At 44.0% G+C, this 24828-nt stretch overlaps 1 protein-coding gene across 1 annotated transcript in view; it reads left to right on the forward strand.

Annotated features, from left to right (window-relative positions):
* Window positions 1-23830, forward strand: part of SLC22A16 (solute carrier family 22 member 16) — a 41806-nt gene extending 17976 nt beyond the window's left edge. Inside the window, exons 3-8 of the mRNA XM_080806932.1 lie at window positions 5089-5206; window positions 9697-10228; window positions 13478-13605; window positions 16583-16692; window positions 17729-17828; window positions 23395-23830. Of these exons, the coding sequence (XP_080663058.1) occupies window positions 5089-5206; window positions 9697-10228; window positions 13478-13605; window positions 16583-16692; window positions 17729-17828; window positions 23395-23604 (1198 nt within the window). The 3' untranslated portion in view covers window positions 23605-23830. The remainder of the gene's footprint in view (window positions 1-5088; window positions 5207-9696; window positions 10229-13477; window positions 13606-16582; window positions 16693-17728; window positions 17829-23394) is intronic.
* Window positions 23831-24828: the final 998 nt, after the last annotated feature.

Raw genomic sequence — 24828 nt, forward strand, 5'->3', positions numbered from 1 at the left:
AAAAATGGCATTATAAAAACTTAAAAATATAAAATATATATGGATAAATCTTTTTTAGATAAATTTTTTTTTGTAAATCAAAAAGTGTATAAACTCTTTATGGAGAAAATGACAAACATCAAGAATCAAATCATTAAGATAAATAGATATATCATTAGACAAACAGTTGATAGTTCCTTAGGGGACCCCAAACAGTAGTACAATTATAGATATAACTATGGAACAAATGAGGCATCGCACATCAGCAGGAAAAGGAATAATAAGTGGTACTGGGATAACTGTATAGCCATATAGAAGAAAATAGAACTGGTGTCCCTTCCTCACACCTTACAGTACAAACATCAGAAGGATTAAAACCCAGGGTTAAATTTCCAGTTAAAGTTAAAGGAAAAACTTTATAACTTTAGAAAGATAATAGGGGGAGACTATTTTCAGAACCTAATTGAAGGAAGGGAAGATCTTTTTTAAGATGCAAAAAGCACTAACCATGAAGGAAAAAATGAATAAATTTTACTTCACTAGAATTTATGTCCATGAAAAGACACCATTAAGGGAAGAAAGACAAGCTAGAGAGAAAGAGAGAGAGAATATTTGCTTTACATATAACTAAAAGATTAGAATTCAGGATACTTAAAGGTCTTTCTATCAATAGGAAAAAGAGACAAACCCAATAGAAAACTGGGAAAAAGATTTGAAGTCACTTAATAAAAGAGAAAATCCAGACAGCTGATGGAAAGATGAAAAGGGTGTCGATGATCTATAACCATACTGTTTATTTTTGACCAGTTGTCAAAAGTAGAAAGTCTTGGAATGCCAAGTGTTGGTGAGGATAATGGGTAATAGGATCTCTTGCCCTGCTGGTGTGAATGCAAATTAAGACTGCAAATCAGGAAAACTTTGAAGAATCGTTTTTCATTATACAGAAAATTTGGAGATGTGTGCAACTCACATGTCCCAGGGGTTGGGCCTTGGAGATGCCCTTGCACGTGTCCACATGGATATGCGCATCAGAAGTCTCTTACAGCATTGTTGCTACCAGCCTGGCCATGCAAGGAACCCAGATATGCTTCAGCCATGTTGTAGACACACGTATGGCAGTATTTCTTGCTGTGGGTTGTGCGGCCATGCAATGGATGAAACATCGCTCAAAACAACAGAGAGGAATCTCCAAAAATGGTATTGAGTGAAAGAAGCAAGACATAAAATAAGATGTACAGTACAGTTTGATGATAGAAAGTTCAAAAACTAGCAAAAGTAACCTATCCTCTTTTGGGCTGTCTATAAACATGGTAAAATGGAATGAAAAACAAGGAATTAATGGTTGCCAAAATTAGGATAATGGTCCCTCCAAAGAGGGGGCAAGGAGTTGGTTTGGAAACACCAAGGGAGATGTGAGAAGCTATTGGGAGGGTGGCAATGGTCCCTTTCTTACTTTGGGTTGTGAAATCATAGATGTTTGAGTCTTTATTATTCTCCAAATTGTATATATGTTTTTGTAGGCATTCTTTTGTATGTATGATGTAATAAAAAGGCAAGGAAATAAGATCTGATTCCATCCTTCTAGAGCTAACAGTGGAGGAGAAAGACTTTTAAGTAGATAATTTCAATGAAATGTGACAAATGCTTTTAAAATAACAACTCACATTTATGCACCATTTACTATGCACTAGGTGCTATTTTAAATGTCTTGTGTATTATCTCATTTAATTATTTAAAGAAGTCTGGGAGGTAGGCACTATTGGCCCTATTTTAAGTACCGGGGTGGAAAAGGAGGTACAGAAAGCTTATTTGGAGGGTAAGCAGTGGAGCTGGGATTTGAACCCAGGCCTGGACACCTGATTACTACAGTGCATTGTCTCTTCATTTCTGCTGCAAGACCCCAGAGGATGGTCAGAAAAGCCTGCACATTTGACCCGGGTTTTAGATGCTCATTGGGAATGCTTTCTAAGGGGGAGGGAACAATTTTATGTCACAAGATAGCCTAGCACATTCAGGGAATTGTGGGGAGGCCCATTTGGCAGAAGCATAGGATGGTTAAAGGTAGTAAAGTCAAACTACACCCAGGTTTGTTATTATTTCTGGGAAGTGTGGTTGGGGAGTACGCTTGTTCGACATTAGGAGGGCTAGTTGGGAGGCCTTTGGAATGAAAGAGGTAGGAAACGGTGAAGACCCAAATGAAGGCAGGGGAGGCAGAGAGGGTAAGATGGACACATATTGAGGAGGCATTTTTTTTTTTAAAGATTTTACTTATTTATTTGAAAGAGAGAGAAAGCACAAGCAGGGGGAGCAGCAGGCAGAGGGAGAAGCAGTCTCCCCGCTGAGTAAGGAGCCCGACGTGGGACTCGAGCTCAGGACCCCAGTATCTTGACCCAAGCCGAAGACAGATGCTTAAATCGACTGAGCCACCCCAGTGACCAAAAGAGGCATTTTTAAACAGACATAATTTGGTGACCACTATGCAGGAGGGAGAGGATTTGGGGAGAATACCAACCAATTCAGGAAACATGAGGGAAAGAGCCACTTTAGAAAAAAAGGAAACATGTTTGAGTATGTTTTCCAATGAGCATGTCCTATCCCTAGATTAAGAAAAAAAGGGAGAATCAAAACATCACCAGCAGCAATAATAAAAGGTGGCAGCTGTGCAGGGCATGCAAATGGAGAAGAACTAGTAGGAGCAGAAGGCAAGGGGGAAGTTAATCTTGTGTCTTTAGGAATCCGAGCCAGGCCAGTGGATGACAAGCAAGGGCAGGGAGCGTGCAGGAGAGGACTTGAGGAAATGCCAGCATTGAGGCACGTGGGCCCTCACGGCAAATGTGGAAAGGGGAGTTCTGCAAACTGACACAGGGAGTGGGCCTTCAAGAGCAAGCACGGTCACTAGACACTAGAGAGAAGCATGTGAAGACTGAGGGAGGCAGCCTGGAGGTCTGTGGGGACTGGAGAGCGATCTCAGAAAAGCCAGTGGTCACCTGGCGGTCAGTGGCTTAGGAAACGTAGGAGTTGAGGAAGTAGGGATTTCTTAGGGAGAAGCCATCAGTGGAAGAAAGGCAGGATGTAATGTGGCTGAAAGAGGGACGCGGTCCAGAGAAGGTTCTTGTCATTGGCTGGAAAAGACTTAAACTGAAAGGAAGGAGTCAGAGGAGAGAGAAAGAGAGAGGTAAACGAAGTATTTGTTAGAGAAAGTTCTCAGGGGAGGTGGGAAGAGCCATGATCCAATACAAAGATGGCAGACTGGTGTTTGGAGAGGAAAGGGTGTGTGTCTCTAGAGCGGAGGGAGGAAGAGAGAGCTGAGTGCAGACTCAGGTTGTGTTGGCAAGTGGACAGAGCGGAAAGTCGTGGGGCTTTCTCTGATGGTCTCTGTTCTGTGCAGGAGATGGGTGGTAGAGACATTGTGGGTGGTAGATGGGGTTGATGGGGGTTGGGTAAAACATATGAAATGGCATTCAGGGCTCAGATGAATTTGGAGAATGTGGTATGTAGGGCCAACCATCCCTGCTAGTATGTGTGGGAGCATAGAAGGCTGATGGTGTGCAGAGGATGGTTTTTTAAAATTTGCTTCCATATCCTCTGCTTTACCAGGCAGATGTGTTGGTTGGAATCTCAAAGCTATGTTCTTTTGCCTTGAAATGATCTCTCAGGGATAATTCACAGGGAGAAAATCTTTGAGAACCACCTATCTAGTAAGGGTCCAGTATCCTGAATGTATAAAGAACTCTTACAAGTCAACAATGAAAAGACAAAGAACCCAATTCAAAAATGGGAAAAGGATTCGGATAGATATTTCTTTAAGGAATGTATACCAATGGCCAATAAGCACATACAAAAATGCTCACCATTATTAATCATTAGGGAAATGTAAATCAAAACCCCACTGCGATACCCCTGCACACTCACTAGGATGACCATCCTCAAAAAAACAGACAATAACAGACAAGGGTTTCCACGGATGTAGAGAAATTGGTCCCCTCATATGCTGTGAGTGAGATTATAAAAATGGGGCAGCCACTTGGGAAAACAGTTTGGCAGTTCATCCAAATGGTTAAACATCGAGTTACCATGTGACCAGCCATTCCACTGCTAGATATACACCCAAGAGAACTGAAAACATAAATTCACACAAAATTTCGCTTACAAGGTGTTCATGGCAGCATTATTTTCAAGAGCCAAAACACAGAAACAATCCAAATGTCCATCAAGCGATGACTACGCAAACAAATGTAGACTAGCCAAACGACAGAGTGTTATTTAGATCCAAAAAGGAAGGAAGTGCTGCTGTACATTTCCAGCACCCAGGTACAGACAGCATACATGCCACAGCCATAGAGGCTCCAAGACAAGACTTGAAGACGCAATGCTAAGTGATAGAAGCCAGACACAGGAGGTCATATGTTCTGTGCTCTGTTCGTATAAAATCTCCAGAACAGGCAAATCTCTAGGGACGAAACTGCGGTTGCCAGGAACTGGAGGGAGCAGAAAAGGCAGAATGATGGCTCCTGGGTGCACAGTATCTTTGCAGTGATGAAAATGTCCTGGACTTAATTCGTCATGAGCGTGGTGCAACTTTGTAGATATACTACAAGCCACTGTAGTGTAGCCTTTAAAAAAAAAGGTTGAATTTCATGGTCTGCGAAATATATCTCAATTTTTAAAAACCTGTCAGGCATGCAATTTGTTTGTTTGCTTTTTAGACAAAGAAATGCCCCCTCCCCGTTAGGAAAATATGCGGCAACTAAGCACCTTGTTCTAGGAGCAGCATGTAGCAAGACCTCTGTTTTTGTTTTGTTTTGTTTTAAAGATTGTATTTATTTATTTGACAGAGAGAGAGACAGCAAGAGAGGGAACACAAGCAGGGGGAGTGGGAGAGGGAGAAGCAGGCTTTCCACTGAGCAGGGAGCCCTATGGGCTCATCCCAAGACCCTGGGTTCATGACCTGAGCCGAAGGCAGACGCTTAACAACTGAGCACCCCAGGCGCCCCAATACATAAGCTATTAAATACATAGGTAGTACTCATCTTTCGTGAATTGGAGAGGATGCTTGAACTGTTACTAACCATACCTTGGTTTTCCCGCTGTGTGATTCTTATTTTTCAGGATAGGAAGGCGGTTTGTCTTGTGGATCACAAGCACTGGAATATTTTTCTTTGGCATCGCCGTGGCGTTCTCATCTGATTTTTACAGTTTCATGATCACACGCTTTCTTCTTGCTATGGTGAGTTGTGTGTGTGCTTTTTAAAACAAACAAACAAACAAACAAACAAACAAAAAACATCTCATGAATTTTTCTGCTGTGTTTTCATCTCGAGCCTGTCTCAGTTTGGGTCATTTAGAATGTGGTGAGAGAGAGAGAGCAAGGACTGGTCTTTGTTCACTCCAGTGGGACCTTTTTTCTGTGCAATAGTAGTGCCCTGTGTTTACAGCGGAGCTCATTAACATGAAAAATGGTTGCTTACTAGGCAGAGACTTCTTGTTTGACGGCATGCCTGGCGTATGATCCACATTCCACAATCACTGAGGCATTATTTCATTTCTGAGCAATTCTGTTGGTCGAGTCAGGCCCCATTTGCAGGAGCCAAACAGACGCTTAAGGTGTGCTGTTAAGAAAGTCTTTTGTATACTGTGTGGTAGGAATGAACACTGGAAGGCCTCAGGCTCTTCTGTTACGAGGAACAGGGAAATGTAGGGAAACGGGCATGAGTTTGCACACCAACTTTGTCAAATTTTGGCTTTTTCACTGTGTGGCCTTGGGCAAACACATATTTTGGCTTTTTCACTGTGTGGCCTTGGGCAAACACTCTTTGGGCCTTAGTTTCTAAGCTGTAAACAGTAGAAAACACTACCTGCTTCACTGGGTTGTTTTTAGGAGTCAGTGAGATTAAAGTTAAATGCACGGTAGGGCACCTGACACAGCATATGCCGTCCTTCCGGTGGGGACCGTTACCGGAAGTGGACCAGTCAGTGACAAAGCATCCCCACACTTGGTGAGGCATCCAGACAGGGTCCAAATGGCCAAACAACAGAAGCAGTGAGTCCTGTGGGAGGTCACCGGTCAAGGATAGTGGAGTGAAGTTTCTACTGTGGGAGGAGCTTGTGACCTTGCTAAACTCAGGGACGGGCAAGCATCCCCTCTCACCAGGACGTATGAACCAAGATTCCGGGGAGAGGCCAAGGACTGCGATCTCAGGAGAGGTCCTGGCCCTCACAAAGCAGGCGGGTGCATTCAGTTTTGGAGTCCTCCCTGATGGCTGGACAGGGTTCCCAGGAAGCCATGTGCATGCCCAAGGATGGGGATGATGCATAAAAAGAAAAAAATTTAGGAGAATTGGAGGCATAGCCCCTTTAAAAGAAGTACTTATATCAATTTAGGAATGTAAAGTGTTTTTAACACAAAAGTTAACAACCAGCAGTCTGTGTCCATTAAGGACAGAATGAGAGGAGATGGCTCTGGGCTTGCAGAGTGAGATTTGATGAGAACTTTGGTGGGAATGATGGTTCAGTGGAAGCACAGGTATGGAGAGATTGTGAAGGTCCTCTTTTGGAAGGCTTAAGAGGATGCATTCTGAAAATAGCTGCTTCAGTCTTGCAAATACCATGTGTTTATTTCCGGAACCAAGAAAATGAGACAGCCACTCATCGAATGCATTTGTAAATGTGGCCTTAAATTTCTGTCTTTGATTTTCATGAGAAATGTAGTTGGGGTTGAATTCTGAGTAGGGAAGATGCAGACAGACTTATTTAGTCAACACATTTATTAGAATCTGCCCGCAGAGTGTCATACTAAGTAAACTGGACCAGACTCTTTCAATAACCCTATAGTGTAGTGGGAAGGCAAGGCACTCCTGGGCCATCTTATAAGATACAGTGTTGACAATGGAGACGTGACAGTGGGGAGGGGGGTCTTAAGCTGGGAAGGTGGAGAGTCTGGAGAGTCACGGGCTTTTTAGTTCTGAGAGATGGGTAAGAGACTGTTCCAGGCAGAGGCAGCAAGTAAGAAGGCCCTAAGATGAGAAGGAATTGAAGGTCCAGATGTCTGGAGAATAGAGAGGAGATAAAATATCTTGATGAGGCTGAAGGTGTCGGGGATGATTAGCCAGGGCCTCGGAGGGTGATCAAGAGTTTGCGTCATTTCCTAGAGGCAATGGGAATGTCCTGAATGGGTTGAGGTGGGGCCAAGTGGCTACTCTGCCTGCTCTGTTGGGGGCGGGGGGGGGGGGGGGGGCGGGGAGGGTGTAGTGTCAGGGGAGATGGGAAAAGCAGAGTGTTATCAGTGGAGGTGACAGGTGTGAGTGGATCCAAAGAGTGTTTTGGGATTACATAGTTGTATGGATTGTCTGAACCCAGTGACAGAAGTAACCAATAAGAAGTGGGAGTGGACTCAGAATTAATACGGAAAAAAACCCCTGCTGGGCACTGATGCTACCTCTTAACTTACTGGGGGAAATTTATAGTATTTAACAGTAATCACCATCTTTGTGTACTGTAACAGCAGCAGTTACCAAACAACTAGATTCTTGGGTGTGGGAGTCCTTATGATCAGGGTTCGCTATCTGAGTCTTGCAATTACAAGGTTGTTTGAAGAAATGGAAGCTGTTGTCACAAAAATATTAAACCAAGCATTCATGCAGGAGAGGCCCCACCACGCACATCCCTGCTTACTGCTAGTGTCAGCCTCTCTGGGCCAGGAAATCACTTGTAGGTTACCCTCTTTCTGACTCTCTGATGCAAGGAGAAATTGCAGGTCTTACAAAAGATGTTTGATTACAAAATGTCTTTGAGAGCAATGGGGAAAGCCAAATCATCCTACCAAAATCCTTTGGCCTGTTGGGATGTGGCAGAGCTAGACCAGTTAACTTTTGAAGAAATTAACATCCACAAGGATAATGACATGATGAGCTTTCAAAAGATTATGATTTGAATATCAAAGGATTAAGAGAGGCCTTTGGCTCTTAAATAATTTTGTAAAAATTAACTTTCTAATTTGTGTTATAGAAGTCAAATGTGAAATACTCTGGAAGGAAAAATTCTAATCCCCTCATCATCCACCCCCCCACACAAAAAAATCCATCATTTGATTCATTCTTTGTTTATTCCAAGAATGATCACCTATTGCCATTATAGTCTAAATTTTGTTAAAGATAGGCTTGTTTTCAAAATAAAGTTATTTTCCCCAATTTTTTAAATTGTGGTGAAATACACATAACATAAAATTTACCATCTTAGCCACTTTTAAGTATACATTTCAGTGATACTAAGCACATTAATATTGTTGTGCAGCCGTAATCACTATCCATCTCCAGAACACTTTTCATCTTGCAAAACTGGAACCCTATGCCCATTAAACACTAACTCTCATTTCCTCGTCCCTTCGGCCCTGAGCAACCACATTCTGCATTCTATCTCTATGATTTCAGCTACACTGTGTACCTCATACGAGTGGAATCATACCGTAATTTATTTTTGTGTGATTGGCTTATTTCACTTAGTATAATGTCCTTAAAGTTCAAGCCTGTTGTAACATGTGTCAGAATTTCCTTCGGTTTTAAGGCTTAATAATAGTCCATTATCTAGATAGACCACATTTTGCTTGTCCGTCCGTCTGTCCATGGATATTTGTGTTGCTTCCACATTTTAGCCTTTGTGAATAATGCTGTTACAAACATGGGTATACAAATATTTCTTTGAGACCTAGCTTTCAATTATTTTGGGTATATATCCAAAGTGGGACTGCTGGGTCATATGGTAATTCTATTTTTAGTTTTTTGGGGGGAATCCCCATGCAGTTTCCCATAAGAGGTGTATTTTATATTCCCACCAATAGTGCACAAGAGTTCCAGTTTCTCCATATCCTTGTTCAACACTTGTTATTTTCTGGGTGTTTTTTTATTTTTTATTTTTTTATTAATAGCCATCCTAATGGTTATGAGGTGGTATCTCAATGTGGTTTTGATTTACATTTCCCTAATGGTTAGTGATGTTGAACATCTTTTCATGTGCTTATCGGCCATTCATATATCTTTTTGGAAAAATCCAAATTTCTTTGCTCATTTTGAATTGGATTGCTTGTTTTGTTGTTGAGTTTTAGGAGTCTTCTATATATGCTGGTTATTAATTTCTTACCAGATACATGATTCATAAATATGTCATACCATAAGTTGTCTTTTCACTCTGTTGGTAGCCTCCTTTGACGCACCGGAGTTTCTAATTTTCATGAAGCCCAGTTTATTTTCTCTTTTGTTGCTTGTTAAAGTTTCAACCAAATCTTTTTCTTCACATTAGTTGTCAGATTTTTTGCCCCCATTTAACAGTTTAGGGTTTAATAATAAGGACCTCTTGTATGTAGAGTAATTGGTATGCACGTTTACAGTTACATTAACTGAGAAATAAACGCACGCTACAGAGGAATCCTTACATGAAACCCAAGGCAGAGTCTAATGTATATCATACATATCCTGTCATCTGTATCATACGTAGCCTCTCGAGTTTGGCCTTTTGGGGTGGCGAGGGTGGGGGATGGGTGGAAAGAACCATTTAAAGACGGATGGATTGGCTTAACCACCATTTTACAAATGTCATAAGGGTCTCAGAAAACAATTTTTGTCATTTTCCTTCTTGCCTATGTGTGATATGCAGAGAGATCAGACCCCTTAGCAGTTAATAAATGTGACCTTAAATCTGGACCACCCTCCCTGCTTTGTTTTTCAGTCTGGAAGTGGCTATCTCGTGGTGGTGTTTGTCTATGTGATGGAATTTATTGGCATGAAGTCTCGGACGTGGGCATGCATCCAGATGCATTCCTTTTTTGCCATTGGAACAATGGTGGTGGCTTTGACAGCCTACTTTGTCAGGACCTGGTGGATCTATCAGATAATCCTCTCCACAGTGACTGTCCCCTTTGTCCTGTGCTGTTGGATACTCCCAGAGACACCTTTTTGGCTTCTCTCACAGGGAAGACATGAAGAAGCACAGAGAGTAGTTGATACGATGGCCAAGTGGAATAGGGTGAGCTCCTGTAAACTGTCAGAACTTTTGTCACTGGATCTAAATGGTCCTGTTGGTAATGAACCCTCTGAAGTTAAGAAGCACAACCTGCTAGATCTGTTTTCTGACTGGAATGTTGGAACAAGGACACTTATTGTTTGGCTGATTTGGTTCACTGGGTGTTTGGGATTCTACTTCTTCTCCTTGAATTCTGTTAATTTAGGAGGCAATGAATATTTAAACCTCTTCCTCATGGGTAAGTAGTTAAATTATATTTAAGTGCGGCAATGAAGTGATGTTTCTACCATGTTTTTAGTATGTTTTTATTGTCTTTTCTCTACCAGGAACAATATTGCCAACTCTATTATTATGGTCTTGTTTAGTGTTATTATGCTGGAGTACAGGTATATATTTCTCTTTTAAAGATTTTATTTATTTATTTGACAGAGAGAGATCATAAGTAGGTGGAGAGGCAGGCAGAGAGAGAGGAGGAAGGCCGCTCCCCGCTGAGCAGAGAACCCGATGCGGGGCTCGATCTCAGGACCCTGGGACCATGACCCGAGCTGAAGGCAGAGGCTTTAACCCACTGAGCCACCCAGGCACCCCTATATTTCTCTTTTAGAACAATGCCAGCACTCAAAAGAATTGAGTCCCCCCTTCCTCTTCTGCCTCTACTCCTTGCTTGCTTCCTTCCCATAAGCCCATCCCCATCTCAGAACTCTCTTTGAGAGGTGATGTCTGTAATATCTGGCTTGTACCCTTTTAGACCTCTTTCTATGCATTTTCATACATTTGTGCAGATGAAGAGATCATTCACTAATTACTGTTCTTTGCAAGTGGCTTTCCTTTTTAAATTTAATACATCTTGGAGCTCTTCTGGTATCTTTCTACCTTCAAAAGTCCTTAATTTAGAAATTGTAGTCCATAAGGTCACTTAAATACACGCAACTATAATTTCATTTTCATGCTTCTTTATTTCAGTAGCAGGTTAAAATGGCCCCAGATATCATGACGTCTTGAGGCACGACTCCGAGGGTCAACCAAATTCACACCAGACATAAGAGAAACTTTAGAAGTCGATATGTGTCCATCTAGTCTTAACTCCTGGTCATTTTCACGAAGGCTGCCTGCATTTGCAATTATCCTCAGAAAAATCTCGCTCTTACATTTTTACACAAAGACAGCGTCCCTTCTCATTAAGGGGCTCCGATGACACATCTGTTTTTGTTTATTATAGCTCAGCAGGAATCACCAGGGGAGTCATTTTAAGAAAAAATAAAAATCCATTATTCTCTTTTTGGGGAAACCAACAAGCTTGCAGACAGAGTCTGCGTTGGCTTCAAAACCCATTCTGTATGTCAGCTTGAGAAATGATGCAGAATTCCTCGAGCAGAGTAGCAAGTGGCAGGAGGACTGGCGGGGCGGGGGGTGTGGGGGGTTATGTGTGACATGGGGAAGCTTAGGGAAGTTGGAATCTTAGTTCTCTCTGATACAGTTTCTTTGTTTTAATGGAGATATAAATTCCCAAGAAACTGGGACATCTCATAAATATAAAAATGTTTCTAAGATAAATATACATGGTTTTCTATTCTCTACTGTCTTGGATTTTTCATGTTTTTACCCTTCCCGGAAGTTCTCTTGCCGGCAGGTGCTTCCAGGCAGCATTTCTGTGCTGTGACATTTTGGAACGAGTTTCTATCTCTGGAGATGGGTCGGGGCTGGTGGGGATTTCAGTCCAGCTTCAAGACATACCCGTGGGGTCATGTGGGGATAGGAGCAGAACGGGGTCTGGATGAATGGGGAGAGTCTATATTATAGACTGAAGAAAGTAATGGCCGATTGTCCAAATCCCAGGAGGCTTGGGCCTCATTGCTTGTACCGTGTCTATCCCAGACGCGGTCACACCAAAAACTAGAGGTGGTGTCAGTATCTTGAGGCGACAACTCAAGAAAAACCCGTGTAGGACACTTTAAATGTCCCTTCAGCCATTTCACAGTTGCAGCCCTGCTTTGCTAGACCCCAGGAAGTTGGTTGGTGGCCGGGCACCCTGGCCTGAGGCACAGAGGGAGGCAGTGGGGGGAGGGAGGCTGCAGGAAAGGAGTCTTGGCTCCTGAAGACCTTACTTCCGATCCCTGAGCTGTCCCTTACTCATTTGGCTCAAAGCATTTACTCCTGGTTGTAAAGAGGGGACATGAAGCCGGTCTTACTCCCATGTGGCTTTTTTGTGGGTCATTATCTTATTTGACCTTGAAAAGTGCTTGATAAACTCTTAAAAATAATTTTAAAAAGAAGAGTAGAGTAAGAGATGTATACCCTGATCTAGACTAAAAGCATGGACTTTGCCACTGGAGGTCTGTGCAAGGGAGCATTTCCTTCAGAGCTGACTATGTTCCATGTCGATGAAAGGGGACCTCAAAGCCAGCTTGGAATGTTCTTTTTTGTCTATGCCTGAGCCACTTTTTTTTTTTTTTTTTTTTTTTTTGAGCAGTGGCGGCCGTGTAAATTTCTGATGTGCTACTGAGAATGTTCACCCGGAGTGTAGGTATCTATCCCCCCTCCCCGCACCCCCGGAGGTGCGTTCAGAAGCTGTGGGAGACAGAGAGGCTGACCTGCCCCTCCATGTGCTTGCAATGTTCTGCAGTTGCATGGACAAGGGCCCGTCACGCTGGAGCAGCGCGGGCGGGGCCCATCCTGAGATTAGGCAAGCTGCAGAGGGAGGGGAGAACCCCAGGACTGAATTACATGGAAGATCTGGCCTGGTGGATGATGGCAGTTTTCCTGAAGGAGATCGTTGGGGTTGCTCAGTTTGGCCAAAAGGTTCTGCTTGTGCCCTGTTTCGTTCTGGCTGGTAGGCATAGAGCTTTTGGGCTCTGGATCTCAGGTTCAAACTTTGGTTTTTCAAGAGAAGGGCTTTCCAGTCAGTTATGGACTCAGAGATCCAGCCCTCACTTTCATGGTGGGGCAGTAAAAAGAGGCCATCGGGGATTCATGTTAGATGTTTAGATGTTTACTTTCAGATTTAAAAATCCTTCGTGTGTTATCTTTGGTTTGTGTACCTAGCCGACAGTGAATTCCCTGCTTCAGTTCCTAACTTGGAAGTTACTGATCTAGAATTTTCCCTCGTTCTGCCAAGCGTGAGAAACCAAAGATCAGAAATTATCAATGTCGTCTATGAATTTACTCATGTAGTCGTCCAATATGCCTGGCCTCTGGGCCCCATGTTGTGTACTGGGGAACTTACAACCTAGTGGGGGGTGAGATCCCCAGGACAGGTGATAAGTGCCAGGAGGACTGTGGGTGTGTTAGTGCACTTCCGAGGACACATCCTCTTCATGCCAGGGAGTTTAAAAGGGGTCGGGCTTGAGGGACGGGCATTGGGAGCCCTTAGGAGCCCCTGGTAATGGGAAGACAGCTGATCATTCCTTTTGGGTGGTGGGTTAGAAGGTGAGGTCCCCTTGTGTGGTTGTTGCCACGGCTTATAGAGAGCCCTTTCACTCGATGACAGGTGCAGTGGAAATTCCTGCCTACATCTTCATAAGCTGGGGGATGGACAGGATAGGGAGAAGAAACGTTCTGGTCTTCTCTCTGATCTCCGGAGCACTGTTCTGTGGTGTGATTATGCTGATCCCCAAGGTGAGTTATTTTTATGTTTTATTGAAGGCACAGTTAGTTGTACCATGGCAGTAAGGACGAAGATCCATTCAGACATATGGACAGAGAAGATACATAATATTAAAAAAAATTTTTTTTAAAAACCCATTCTTTCTCTGTGATGTAAGTAATACATGTTCATGGTAAAAAAAAAAAAAAAGGAAAAAAATGTTTCCAAAAAAAAAAAGCCCATAATCCCAGTTCCCAGGGATGACCAGTGTTGTTTTTTGTAAACACAGTGGTCCTGAATGAAGGAAGTTGATCACGTCTTCCAGTGATGATTGTTGTCGTAAACATTCATTCATTGAACAAATGTATATCCAGCACCTATTATGTCATTCTAGGGGCTGAAGACACACAGTGAATCAAGTTTCTATAAGTGTGAAGAAAACCAAAAGGGGATGAGGGGTGGAGTGTGTGTGTGTATGTGTGTGTGTGACACATGTGTTTATTTTATCCAGGGTGATTGAGGATGGTGTGCTTCTCAGAGAAGGTAGAAGCTAATTAGAAACCAGAAGGAGGGAGGAAGCCAATAGAGACATCTGAAGGATATAATGAGTTTTATATTCAGGACTGTTTCAATTTAAACAGTCTTGTTTTTCATTGCAGGCGTCTAGTGGTTTCCACTTTCAAGTGTGCCTAAATCCCTCAAGGAGCTCGTTCTTAAAAATGCAGTTTCCTACTGAGAAACACTCCCAGAAACTACTGAAACCACTTTCCCATTTCTATGGTTGGGCAAACAGCATCCCCTAGAAGAACTCTCTTTTTTAAAAGATTTTATTTATTTATTTATTTATTTATTTATTTATTTATTTGCGAGAGAGACACAGAACAAGAGAGGGAACACAAGCAGGGGGAGAAGGAAAGGGAGAAGCAGGCTTCCCGCCGAGGAGGGAGCCCGATGCGGGGCTCGATCCCAGGACGCTGGGAAGACTGAGATGCCCAGGCACTACCCACCCCCCCAGAATAACTCTTGCATCCAGAAGTGCTCCTCCTCTTCCCCCTGCAAAATGTTATCAGAACTTGCGTTTTCATTCTTGATTTGGAAAATATGGTTACTCTAACAGCACTTTAAAATACCTTCTATAGGGGCACCTGGGTGGCTCAGTCGGTTAAGCATCTGCCTTCTGGTCAGGTCATGATCCCAGGGTCCTGGGCTCAAACCCCAATTTGGGCTCCCTGCTCAGTAGGAAGTCTGCTTCTCCTTCTCCCTCTGCCTCTCTCCCTGCTTGTGCTCTCTCTGTCTCTCTCTCAAATGAATAAATAAAATCTTTAAAAAAAATACTTTCTATAATTTTCTCTAGGATTATAATAGTATCTCACCATTTAGAGCAAGGCATTTTAAGTTTTGCATATTGTTTGAAATTTTCTCCAAGTTAACCAGTGACTTTTTTTTTTTTAAAGATTTTATTTATTTATTTGTCAGAGAGAGAGAGAGAGAGAGAGAGAGAGCACAGGCAGAGTGGCAGGCAGAGGCAGAGGGAGAAGCAGGCTCCCCGCCAAGCAAGGAGCCCGATGTGGGACTCGATCCCAGGACGTTGGGATCATGACCTGAGTCGAAGGCAGCGGCTTAACCCACTGATCCACCCAGGCGTCCCTTCCAGTGACTTTTTATAGTAATACTTCACTTAATTCTGAAGGATGGTGAATCAACTGTTTTATACAACTGAAGTTTCCCACTGATTGATGCACAACTAACACGAATGCAGTCAAACTACTCAGGACCAGGGCAGTTGCTGCCAATTTAGGGAACTTCATTCACACCTTTTTTTGGTTTTGTCTTTTCAAGTAGTTTACAGGTACAGTAGTTGAATTGATGGCAGCTGCCTTTGAGCTGACTGGTGAAGATTTAGGGGAACCTCAGAACCTCTGAGTCCTATAATGGTTATACGCCTGCTATAATGGGAAAAATAGGAGAATAGCCGATGGGGATTTCTAGAAACAGGCACTAACACTTAACCACAAATTTCTTCCTTCTGATGAAGTTTCTCCCCAAATGGCAATGTCAGCACCCGTCAGTGTTTTCCAGGTTACGTTAATTCATTCAGTAAACACTGTCTACAGTGTTTACTGACAGATACTGTCAACAGAGTCATCCAGCAAACACACAGGGATCAGGATGACAAGGTGACATTCGTTGCTTTATTAGAGGCGAGTTCCATCAAGTTCCAGGGACTTCGCAGAATAGATACTTATTCTTGCTCATAGAAAGGCTGATGTGGGTGTACCTGGGTGGTGGTGCTGGGGGTGGGGGGGGTGCTTTGGCTTCACGGAGTCATTCAGGGATTGAGGTTGACCGATTCACTGCCATCCTCAACACACGAACTCCAGGGTCCCCCGGGTCTCCAAGTCTAACTGGCAGACAGGAGAGGAGAGCAAAGATGGAATAGGGGAGGGCTTTGCAAGCCACAGCTGGAAGTGGAGGGACAGCAGAAACTGAGTTGGAGGCGCTGTTGAGAAATGCATCGATGAAAAGAAAAAAAGAAGAATCTGTTTTAATAATTCAGTTATCCGTCTCAGATTATTTTCCGAAGATAATTTATAAGCTAGAGGATTACCGTTGCAAAGGGCACAATTTGTTTTTATGGCTCTTTGATTCATTCTGCTCTGCTCAATTCCAGGAGTGGGTCAATGACTACGGAAGGGGTTCCATCTGGGCGTGTCTCACTCTCGAGCAGTCTTTGCAAAGGGCTTTTCTCTTTTGTTCATTTGACAACTCCAAGGCCGAGGGGAGGCGCAATTAAACTTTTCTCTAAATTTCGGGAAGATGAAAAGCTTTCACAGACCATGAGTAGAGATTACAAAATAAATTCAAACAGAGAAATGAAAGTTTTCATTGTTCCAAACAGTATTGGATAATTAGAAATAATAATAAATAATAATAATTTTTAAGATTTCACATTTTTCTTTTAAAAATGTTACTTCTGATGGTCTATTTTGCTAATATATGTTTTCTCAGGATTACTTTGTTTATACTGTGGTGGTGACTATGGCTGGAAAATTTGCCATAGGGGCCTCGTTTGGCCTCATTTACCTTTATACAGCAGAGCTGTATCCGACCATGGTAAGGTAAGAATTATTTTTCTTTTGTTTTTTTTGTCGTCCTTTGCTTACATGTCGTTTCATTATATATGACCTTTGAGTAGAAATGCTTTCTTTAGCAATTACTGGAGCTCTGAGACATGGGAAAGTCAGAAGATGATGCAAATTTTGAATCTCAGGCTTTGTCTATACCTCATTAGCAAGGATGCTAAAGAAATTGTTGTGAAATCACACTCTATTATTCTAAAACCATTTTAAATCTCAAATACAATTGACTTATACTGACTCTCCGTATGATTCAAGGCTAATTTTCTCAGGATGTGTCTCTTGATGTTCTGATGTCCGTTGTCTTAACTTTCAGGGCTTCTCTAACAAAACCCCAGAGGTTGGGTGCCTGAAACAGCAGAAATCTATTTTCTCACATATCTGGAGGCTCAAGGTCCAAGATCAAGCTGTTTGGCCGATTTAGTTTCTCCTGTGTGGGGCGTTTCTTCTTGGCTTAATTAGAGATACTTACTCACATTAAAAGCACATTCTTTCCTTCTTACTAGACATTCTATAAGGCTACCTTAAATAGCTTTTAAAGAGAAGCACATTAAGATACTGCTTGACTTTAATCAATTAAAATAGAATGTTCCACAGATATGGATCCTTTCTCCCCCATTCCTGTCCATTCCCTACCCCAACCAAATTCCTGCTCTAGAAGACCAATGTTATTCTCAATGTTAGACAGAATGAAAAAACATAAAGGCCTCATCTGCATAGCAAAGAAAGAATGGGTTATCTTTTTTTTTTTTTTTGTCTTGAAGTGTCTTGAGTTATCTGCTGTGTGCCTGTATATACCACTGTTTCACAGAATGTGGATCTAAATCCCAAGTGATTCTCAAAACTTTAGTGTAAAATTATTTTCCAGTATATTCGGCCAAGCTGAAGTTTTATTATATTTGTTCTCTGCTGGAAGTGTGGCAGGGCAGGTTGGGGTGGGGGTGCGCTGCAGGAGGTCCGCCCTCCCGGCACCCATCTGCACTTCCGGCTGCTGTCCTAATGCTCCTCCTGTTCGCAGGTCACTGGCCGTGGGAAGCGGCAGCATGGTGAGCCGTTTGGGAAGCATCGTGGCCCCGTTCTGGGTTTATCTCTCCAACGCTTGGACCTTCCTACCGCAGGTATGGATCAGTTTAGAGACCCTCACTGGAACAGCAGAGAGGCGGGGGAGCTAATTGCCTTCTGTATTTTTACTTCTTGGAAGCCAGTTTATAATGCAGTTCCGGAGGTTTATAGAAACCTTGTGAATAGCTCATGAGTCGGGAAGGAGAGTGGTGATTGCTGTTTTATATTCCATGATTGCCTTCCGCCTCTGGTGAGCCCATAATTGCATTTGTGTTTGCTGTGGATGGATCTCTGCCCACGAATCTCCTGAAGCTGCATAGGGAGAGGTCTGGTCTCCGTCCTCCCAGGGCCTGGCCCACCCCGCCCTTGCCTCTGGGTTCCCACCAGGTGCCTGCCCGGCCAAGGTCAAGGTGAATTCTGGAGGCTGCCTGCTGCTTGGAGGGTCCTGTGGTGCCTAATGGACAGGTTTAGGGGTCTGGTTTTCAGCTTACCTGAAACTTGACAGGTTCTTCACGGGGGAGGCTTCTGGTCAGGAGGAAGATGGGAGACAGGTGGGGTGGGGGCTTAGGGAGGCGGGGAGGGCTTGGGGGTGGGGGTTGGAGGTGGCCTGGGGCACTGTGGAACTTAGGGGAGGGCCCTGGGTCTCTGGCCCTCTCCCCCTTCCTCCAGATGCCCTCTCTTGCACTTACTTGCCACAGCTCACTCTAGGCTATCCCCTCTCATCTTCAGTGCTCCTCATTCATTTTCTGGTTTCCCCTTAAATAGATTCATTCTCTGAGAGCCATCCCGGCTATCCTCCCCAGTCCCTGTGTGGAAAACCTCTTCTCCATTCAGACTTCCCTTCCGTGCTGCAAACCCATCCTTTGCCTGGTCTCACGGATATTCTCCCGGGGGCGGGGGAGGGGTGTCTCACAACAGAGTCAGGTTTTCCCGGACAGGACAGGTCCCTGCCTTAACGCCCTTCTCCTCCGCCCCCCACTTTGGGGGAGAAGTCAGCAGCCTCCAGCAGGACGCTTGAGTGTCCGCATTTCATTTGCCGTGTTCTTCTATCCCCCTCGTGTCCCCATCCATGACACCAAACCTTCACCCTCCTTCTCGAAACCACCCCAGCTTGCCTGCTTCCGGTTCAATGGCCTCCGCCTTCTGCCTCCCAGATCCTCTCCCTGCGCTTCCCCCCACCCCATCAGAAGAGTCCGCTATACCACGGCAACTCCTGACTGCCACGTCACCTTCAGGGTGGGAGAAAATCTGAGCTCTGCTGGATATTGAAGTCCTTTCCAGATGGACCCCCTGCAGATACCTGCCTGCAGAGAAGCCTCCTCCCATCTCCCCTTGCTAAACTTGCCCGTATCCTTGAAGAAGCAGAGCAAACCCCACTTCTCTGAGGAAGACACCCGGATCCCAACAACCCCACGTCTCCTTTCCTCTAGTGGGTGTAGCATTTCACGTGCGCTGCTTTCCGTGCCCACAGGGAGCCAAAGTCCAGTTTCATGGTCTGTGCATGTGTTTTTGTCCCCCTAGTTAAACCGCTGGACTCTGGCTGGACAGGGCACTTTGGATCCCCAGGACTGTATCCAGCAAAGCATTTCCCTCCCTCTGTGTGCCACTCATGTTATCACTTAACTGGTATTTTAAGTCAAATAGACTGGCTTTTTAAAATGAGCTTTGTCTTTAGCAATATCATCCGCAAAAGCATGGGTGTTATGCTAGTCGTATGTTTTTCTAACATTACCATTTCTAACCATTACCATTGAACCATTGAACAAAGTGTGTGGTGCTCCCTAAAATCACCTTGCACACAGAGGTGGTGTGCACCTACTCTTTGGGAATCACTGGCTTAGCCTGGATCTCTCTCACATCCCAGTAACGGGCACTCATCAAGTTTGCTTAATTGTGGTGTTGGGATGCCAGCATCTCTCAGGGGCTAACTCAGGTTGAGAAATGATATGTGCTGTCTGGCCTGCATAGAGAAGTGTTTTGGAGAGTCCACCATCCTTTTTAGGGCATGGACTTTTCTAGAAGCATCTTCTTTGTGCTAGCACTTTGTGCGCCTCATTAAACAAATAGGAGATAGAAGCGGAAAAGGCATTTTTAAAACCAATAAGCTGAAACACACAGAAGATAGATACATCTATGAAAGCAAACTGCTCTAAAAATACTAAAACCAAATAAAGATTCAAAAAAAAAAAAGAAAAGAAAAGACATCCATAATAGTCAGTTAGGGGCTATGGAGTCAAAAGGGACTTTAAATTTTGTTTACCAGGTACTTAAATAGCACTTGTTATGCAAAACAAAAACAGAAATGGGTCTTCACAGATTACAGATACTGTTTGTTGCTATCCCCATTTTGCAGATGGGGAGACTGATGTTTAGAAAGTAATTGCTAGCTCAGGGTCACCGGGGTGACCGAGCTTGGATTCAAACCCAAATACCCTGTTTTCACACAGGTTAAACAAACAGTGCAGAAGGGAATGCAAAGAAATCAAGTCCGCCTCCCTGACCCTCAGTGCCCAGTCCTCTTTCCCCAAGACAACCTCTGTCAGCAGGGTCTTGTGTTCTTTGCAGAGATAGTCCGAATATGCTTCTTTTGGATGCAACAGCTGTTGCTGGTTTTTTGTTTTTTTTTTTTTTAAAGATTTTAGTTATTTATTAGACAGATCACAAGTGGGCAGAGAGGCAGGCAGAGAGCCGGGAGAGGGGGGGCAGGCTCCCTGCTGAGCAGAGAACCCGATGTGGGGCTCGATCCCAGGACTCTGAGATCATGACCTGAGGGGAAAGCAGAGGCTTAACCCACTGAGCCACCCAGGCGCCCTTGCTGGTTGTTTTTAATGAGTAAGAAAATAAATTATAAAATTTCTCATTAAGCTTCTTATGGGTGTCAAAGTGCCTAGGGAGCCAATATTTTCCTTTGGAGGAATGGAAATGCTGATCTAGAAGATAAGTTTGTGTTTTCTCTTCCAAAAAGAAGCATGTGAAGATCACCTGTTCTGATGCTTTTATTATAGACCATTGTTTTCTAGTAATCTGAGAAATAAGGGGACACTAATTCCTATCAGTTTTGTATTCTTCAGTTAGTCTGGCAAAGATTTGTTGAGTGTTGTATTTGAACTAGCCTCCTCGTCTGGTGCTACGGAGCAGATATGAAAGAAACAGCCTCGGTCCCGAGAGACGTCTGTCCAGTGCCTGGGGAAGGTGGAAGAACAAACCATCCCGAGCCCCAGAGATGAGGGCTGACATGGGGAATGCCAGGGTTATGGGTTATAGGAGAGGGCTACCAACCCAGGCTAGGGCCAGAGGGGAGGCTTCCTGGAGGAGTGGCCCTCCAATCTATGTCTGGAAGGGCCAGTAGAAGTCAGCCAGAGGAGAAAGAGAGAAGGGAATTCTAGGCAGGGGGAACAGGAAGCAAAGGCTTACAGAGAATAAAGAACATGACGAGTTTGGGTTTGGGGTCACGTTTATTGCTAACACCAGGGTGGGTTATGGAAGTCAGGAGAGCCTCTAGAAAAACAGGCAGGGATGTCAAAGGAGGCTGGAAGGGAACTGCATTGGTGCTAAGGGTGACTTAGAGACAATGGGATGAAAAAGTCACATCCACAGGACGTGGTGAGCAGTTGGGTGTGCTGGAGGTAGGGAGTGGGAGGGATGCCAGAGCCATTCTTGGTGGCTGGAGGGAACCCAGGAGGAGGGACAGGTTGACATGGGGGAAGGACAGTGCACTGGAATTGTGTGTGACGAGTGGGAAGCCCCCACAGGTCAGCCAGAGGAATGGGTTTGGGAGTCAGTTTATGCAGAGGTGAGGGGAGGTGAGCAGATTGAGGGGCTTGGGTAGTGTGGGCCAAGGCTGGGGGCCTCTCTGGCTTCTTTGAATGACATGATCCCACATATGGACCGCTTGCCGTGGACAGGCACTGTTTTAAGTGCGCCTTAGATGGGTCATTTAATTTAATTCGTTCAACCCTCCTCTGAGGCAGGTACTACTCTTATTTCCATTTTACAGATGAGGAAACTGAGGAGCAGGAAATTTAAGTAACCAAGTCCACACGGGGAGCAGGAGCAAGTTCCCAGGCGGAGTGGGCACAGAGATTATAAGAGGCTTGAGAACGGTTATTTTTACTGAAGGAAAGTAACTGGGAGAAAAGAAAGGGTTGAAAACATGTGAAGAAGAGGGAAGCTGTTGATAGAGGAAGCCTCCCCCACCCCCGCGGGTCCCCCCTCCCCCAGCCATCGGAGTGGGAGGCAGTGGGGTCTGGAGAGGGTGAAGCACAAGTGACGGGGGCTTGTGATGAGGACGCCTGAGGGGGCGGAGGGAGCTGGCCCCGGGTGGCAAGAGACCAGGTCTTATGTGAGAACGAGGAGGGAGGTGACAGGTTATGGGGTTTGTGTCCTGCCTGGCGATCCTTCTCACGGCCAAGCCCAAAAAGAAAAATCCAGTCCTGGTTTGGATCTTCCAGTGACTCTTTTTAGACTTACCCAGTGGCTTCCCCTGCTATGTCTGGAGGCACCAGAAGACGCCTTTAAGCGTCCTTCGGAATGTCACGTTAAATTCTGTGACCGCTTCTAGGCTTGCTCAAGGACTTCGAAGAATTAGGTTATCCGCGTTCCGCCAAACAAAATAAAAACCCACCTTCCCGGGTCCGGCGTGTTATTTATTGATGGGGCCTTGCCTCACGCCACCGAGGCGCTGTGCGCTGCGGGTCTCTCCTCCAAGTACGTAGACCTGTCAGGAAACCCATGCCTTCTTTGATTTTTATGGGCTCTTCCCAGGCAGTAATTTTGGCTGGAGGCGTTTAAATTATGTAAGGATGAGACCCATCTTTACGGACTGTGTAGAGATTTAGTTCTAGAATCCACCCAGGACCTCCATAAGGATCAACTGAGAATAGATAGGCGGTCTTTAAATCTTAATGCGATTTGCTGTTTCTTAAATTGAGGTAAAATGGGTATAATGTGATTTGCATTTTTAAAGGCAAACCACCTTGGTGCTAATCTAAAAGCTTGCCTTTTGGGTGTGAAAATTTGGAAAGTAAAGAAATACTGAATTTTTTAAGGAAATCTCATGGACCCTTACCCCCAAAGTCGCAGTTAGTTTCCATTTGCCTTTATTTGGTTCTCTCTAAATTCTGTAGGTTTGGGTTCATTGAAACATTCATTTGTGGATTCATTCATTCATTCATTCATTCTGCGTCATCTATTGAATATTGATCATGTACCGATTTGGGGGGCAGGGACAGCTTTGACTAAGACAGTCTCTGGCCATGAAGTCCCAACCCAGGGTTCAGTTGCTGGGTTTCTCTGGGATCCGAGAAGATGGGACAGGGACTTTTTTCCCCGCGTAGCTCCTAGGACAGTGTCTGCAAGGGCACTAATGTAGACACTAATGTAGACACTAACTGGGATTTGCTGAATAGGTTTCCATGGTGGTCAAATGAACGAACCAGTGACTTGACCAACTCTGCGGACCCCATAAGTAACCAAAGTTTCCCCGGGGAGTAAAAATGACAACTGCTGCCCCCAATTTAATGCTATTGCCCTCGGCAAAAGGTTCAGAAATTACTCTTCTCTCTGAAGGGTACATTTCTTTCTTGATATGTCACTTACTATTGTCCTTTTAATTCCTTCCAGCTGGTTGTTGGGATTTTGGCGTTCGTAAGTGGCACACTGTCGCTAATGCTTCCGGAAACCATGGGGAGGCCTCTGGCGACGACTTGGGAGGAGGCTGCCAAACAGGAGAGAGAAAAAGAGAGTTCAGGCAAATTATTTCCCACAGCCAGTAATACTGCGTTGGAAAAAGTAGAAGTCATTGACTCATGGGCTTCTGGTCTTTGTGAATAAATGTGCCTTGTGCTGTCTGACACCTGAACTCTTGTTTACTTTAATGACTTTGTATTAGGAGGAATATTATTCTCATCTCCCGAATGTCATTTGTATGTCTTTTAAAAATTTTTTGTAAGAAAATCTTTAAACAATTGTTTTGTAAAAGTAAAAGAAATAAAACCAAGATGAGAATTCTCATTTTTTTACACTGCTTTATCACTGCAATAAAATACTTCCCCCTGTTCTTATATGTTACTGATTCTCAACCGTCCCCCTGCCTCCAGCCATGTGGGCCTGAGGGAATGTCACACCCTCCCATCAGGACCAGGGTCCCCCTGCCCCTGGGGACCAGGAAGAGAGGGCATGGGAGGTTTCGACAAAGCCCCTAGAAGATTCTATTTCTGATATTCCTTCTCCTCTTAGGAGAATCATAGCTCTAAATTCAGATTTTATTCAGAAATGCTCTGGGCGCACCTGAGTGGTGCAGTCTGTTAAGCTTCTGACTCTTTGTTGCAGCTCAGGTCATAACCTCAGGGTCGCGGGATCGAGCCCCACTTTGGGCTCCACACTCAATGGGGAGTCTGCTTGAGATTCTCTCTCTCTCAATTAAATAAATCTTTTTAAAAATGCCCTGTCAAAAAATGTTTGTCTTCCTAACTTAACCATAAAAACAATAGCTACAGAAAAAGGTGTCTGGCTTCTCAGCACCCTGAGGCAAGAGGGCTTGAATGAGCAGACAAATGTGTTTTGTGTCCGGTCTAGTTAGAGGACAGCTGTCTGCTCAGGGCCAGGTGCAAGTTTTCTAGTCTGACATTCTTATCGTTCCTAAATTTGCCAGATTCTCTCCCTAAGTCTCCTGCACAGTACAGAGAAGCTGTGGCATTATAGTGCATCGCAAAATTTTTGTTTGCTGATCATCCAGGAAATTGACTTTAAGTACCATTTGGATGTTACCAATGTAAAAAAAAAAAAAAAAGTATTTTTACCTTGAAAAATCTTTTTTACAGGAAGATTTCACTCTTGTTTTTTAAGTACTAAATTTTGTTTCCCCAGCTTCACCTAACACCATATTTTGCACGTATGTCCAGTTTAATATCCTTAATATTTCAACAGAAAAAAATAATACCTGTTAGAGGAACACATTTCAGACAAGTCTGCCATAGGTTTGGGATTTCTCTTTCCTATCGCTTCATCATTATTTTTTTCTATGCTCTTGAAATTTAGCCGTTGGCTATGCCTATG

This window comes from Martes martes (assembly GCF_963455335.1).
Source record: "Martes martes genome assembly, chromosome: 6".
In the NCBI taxonomy this organism is placed as follows: Eukaryota; Metazoa; Chordata; class Mammalia; order Carnivora; family Mustelidae; genus Martes; species Martes martes.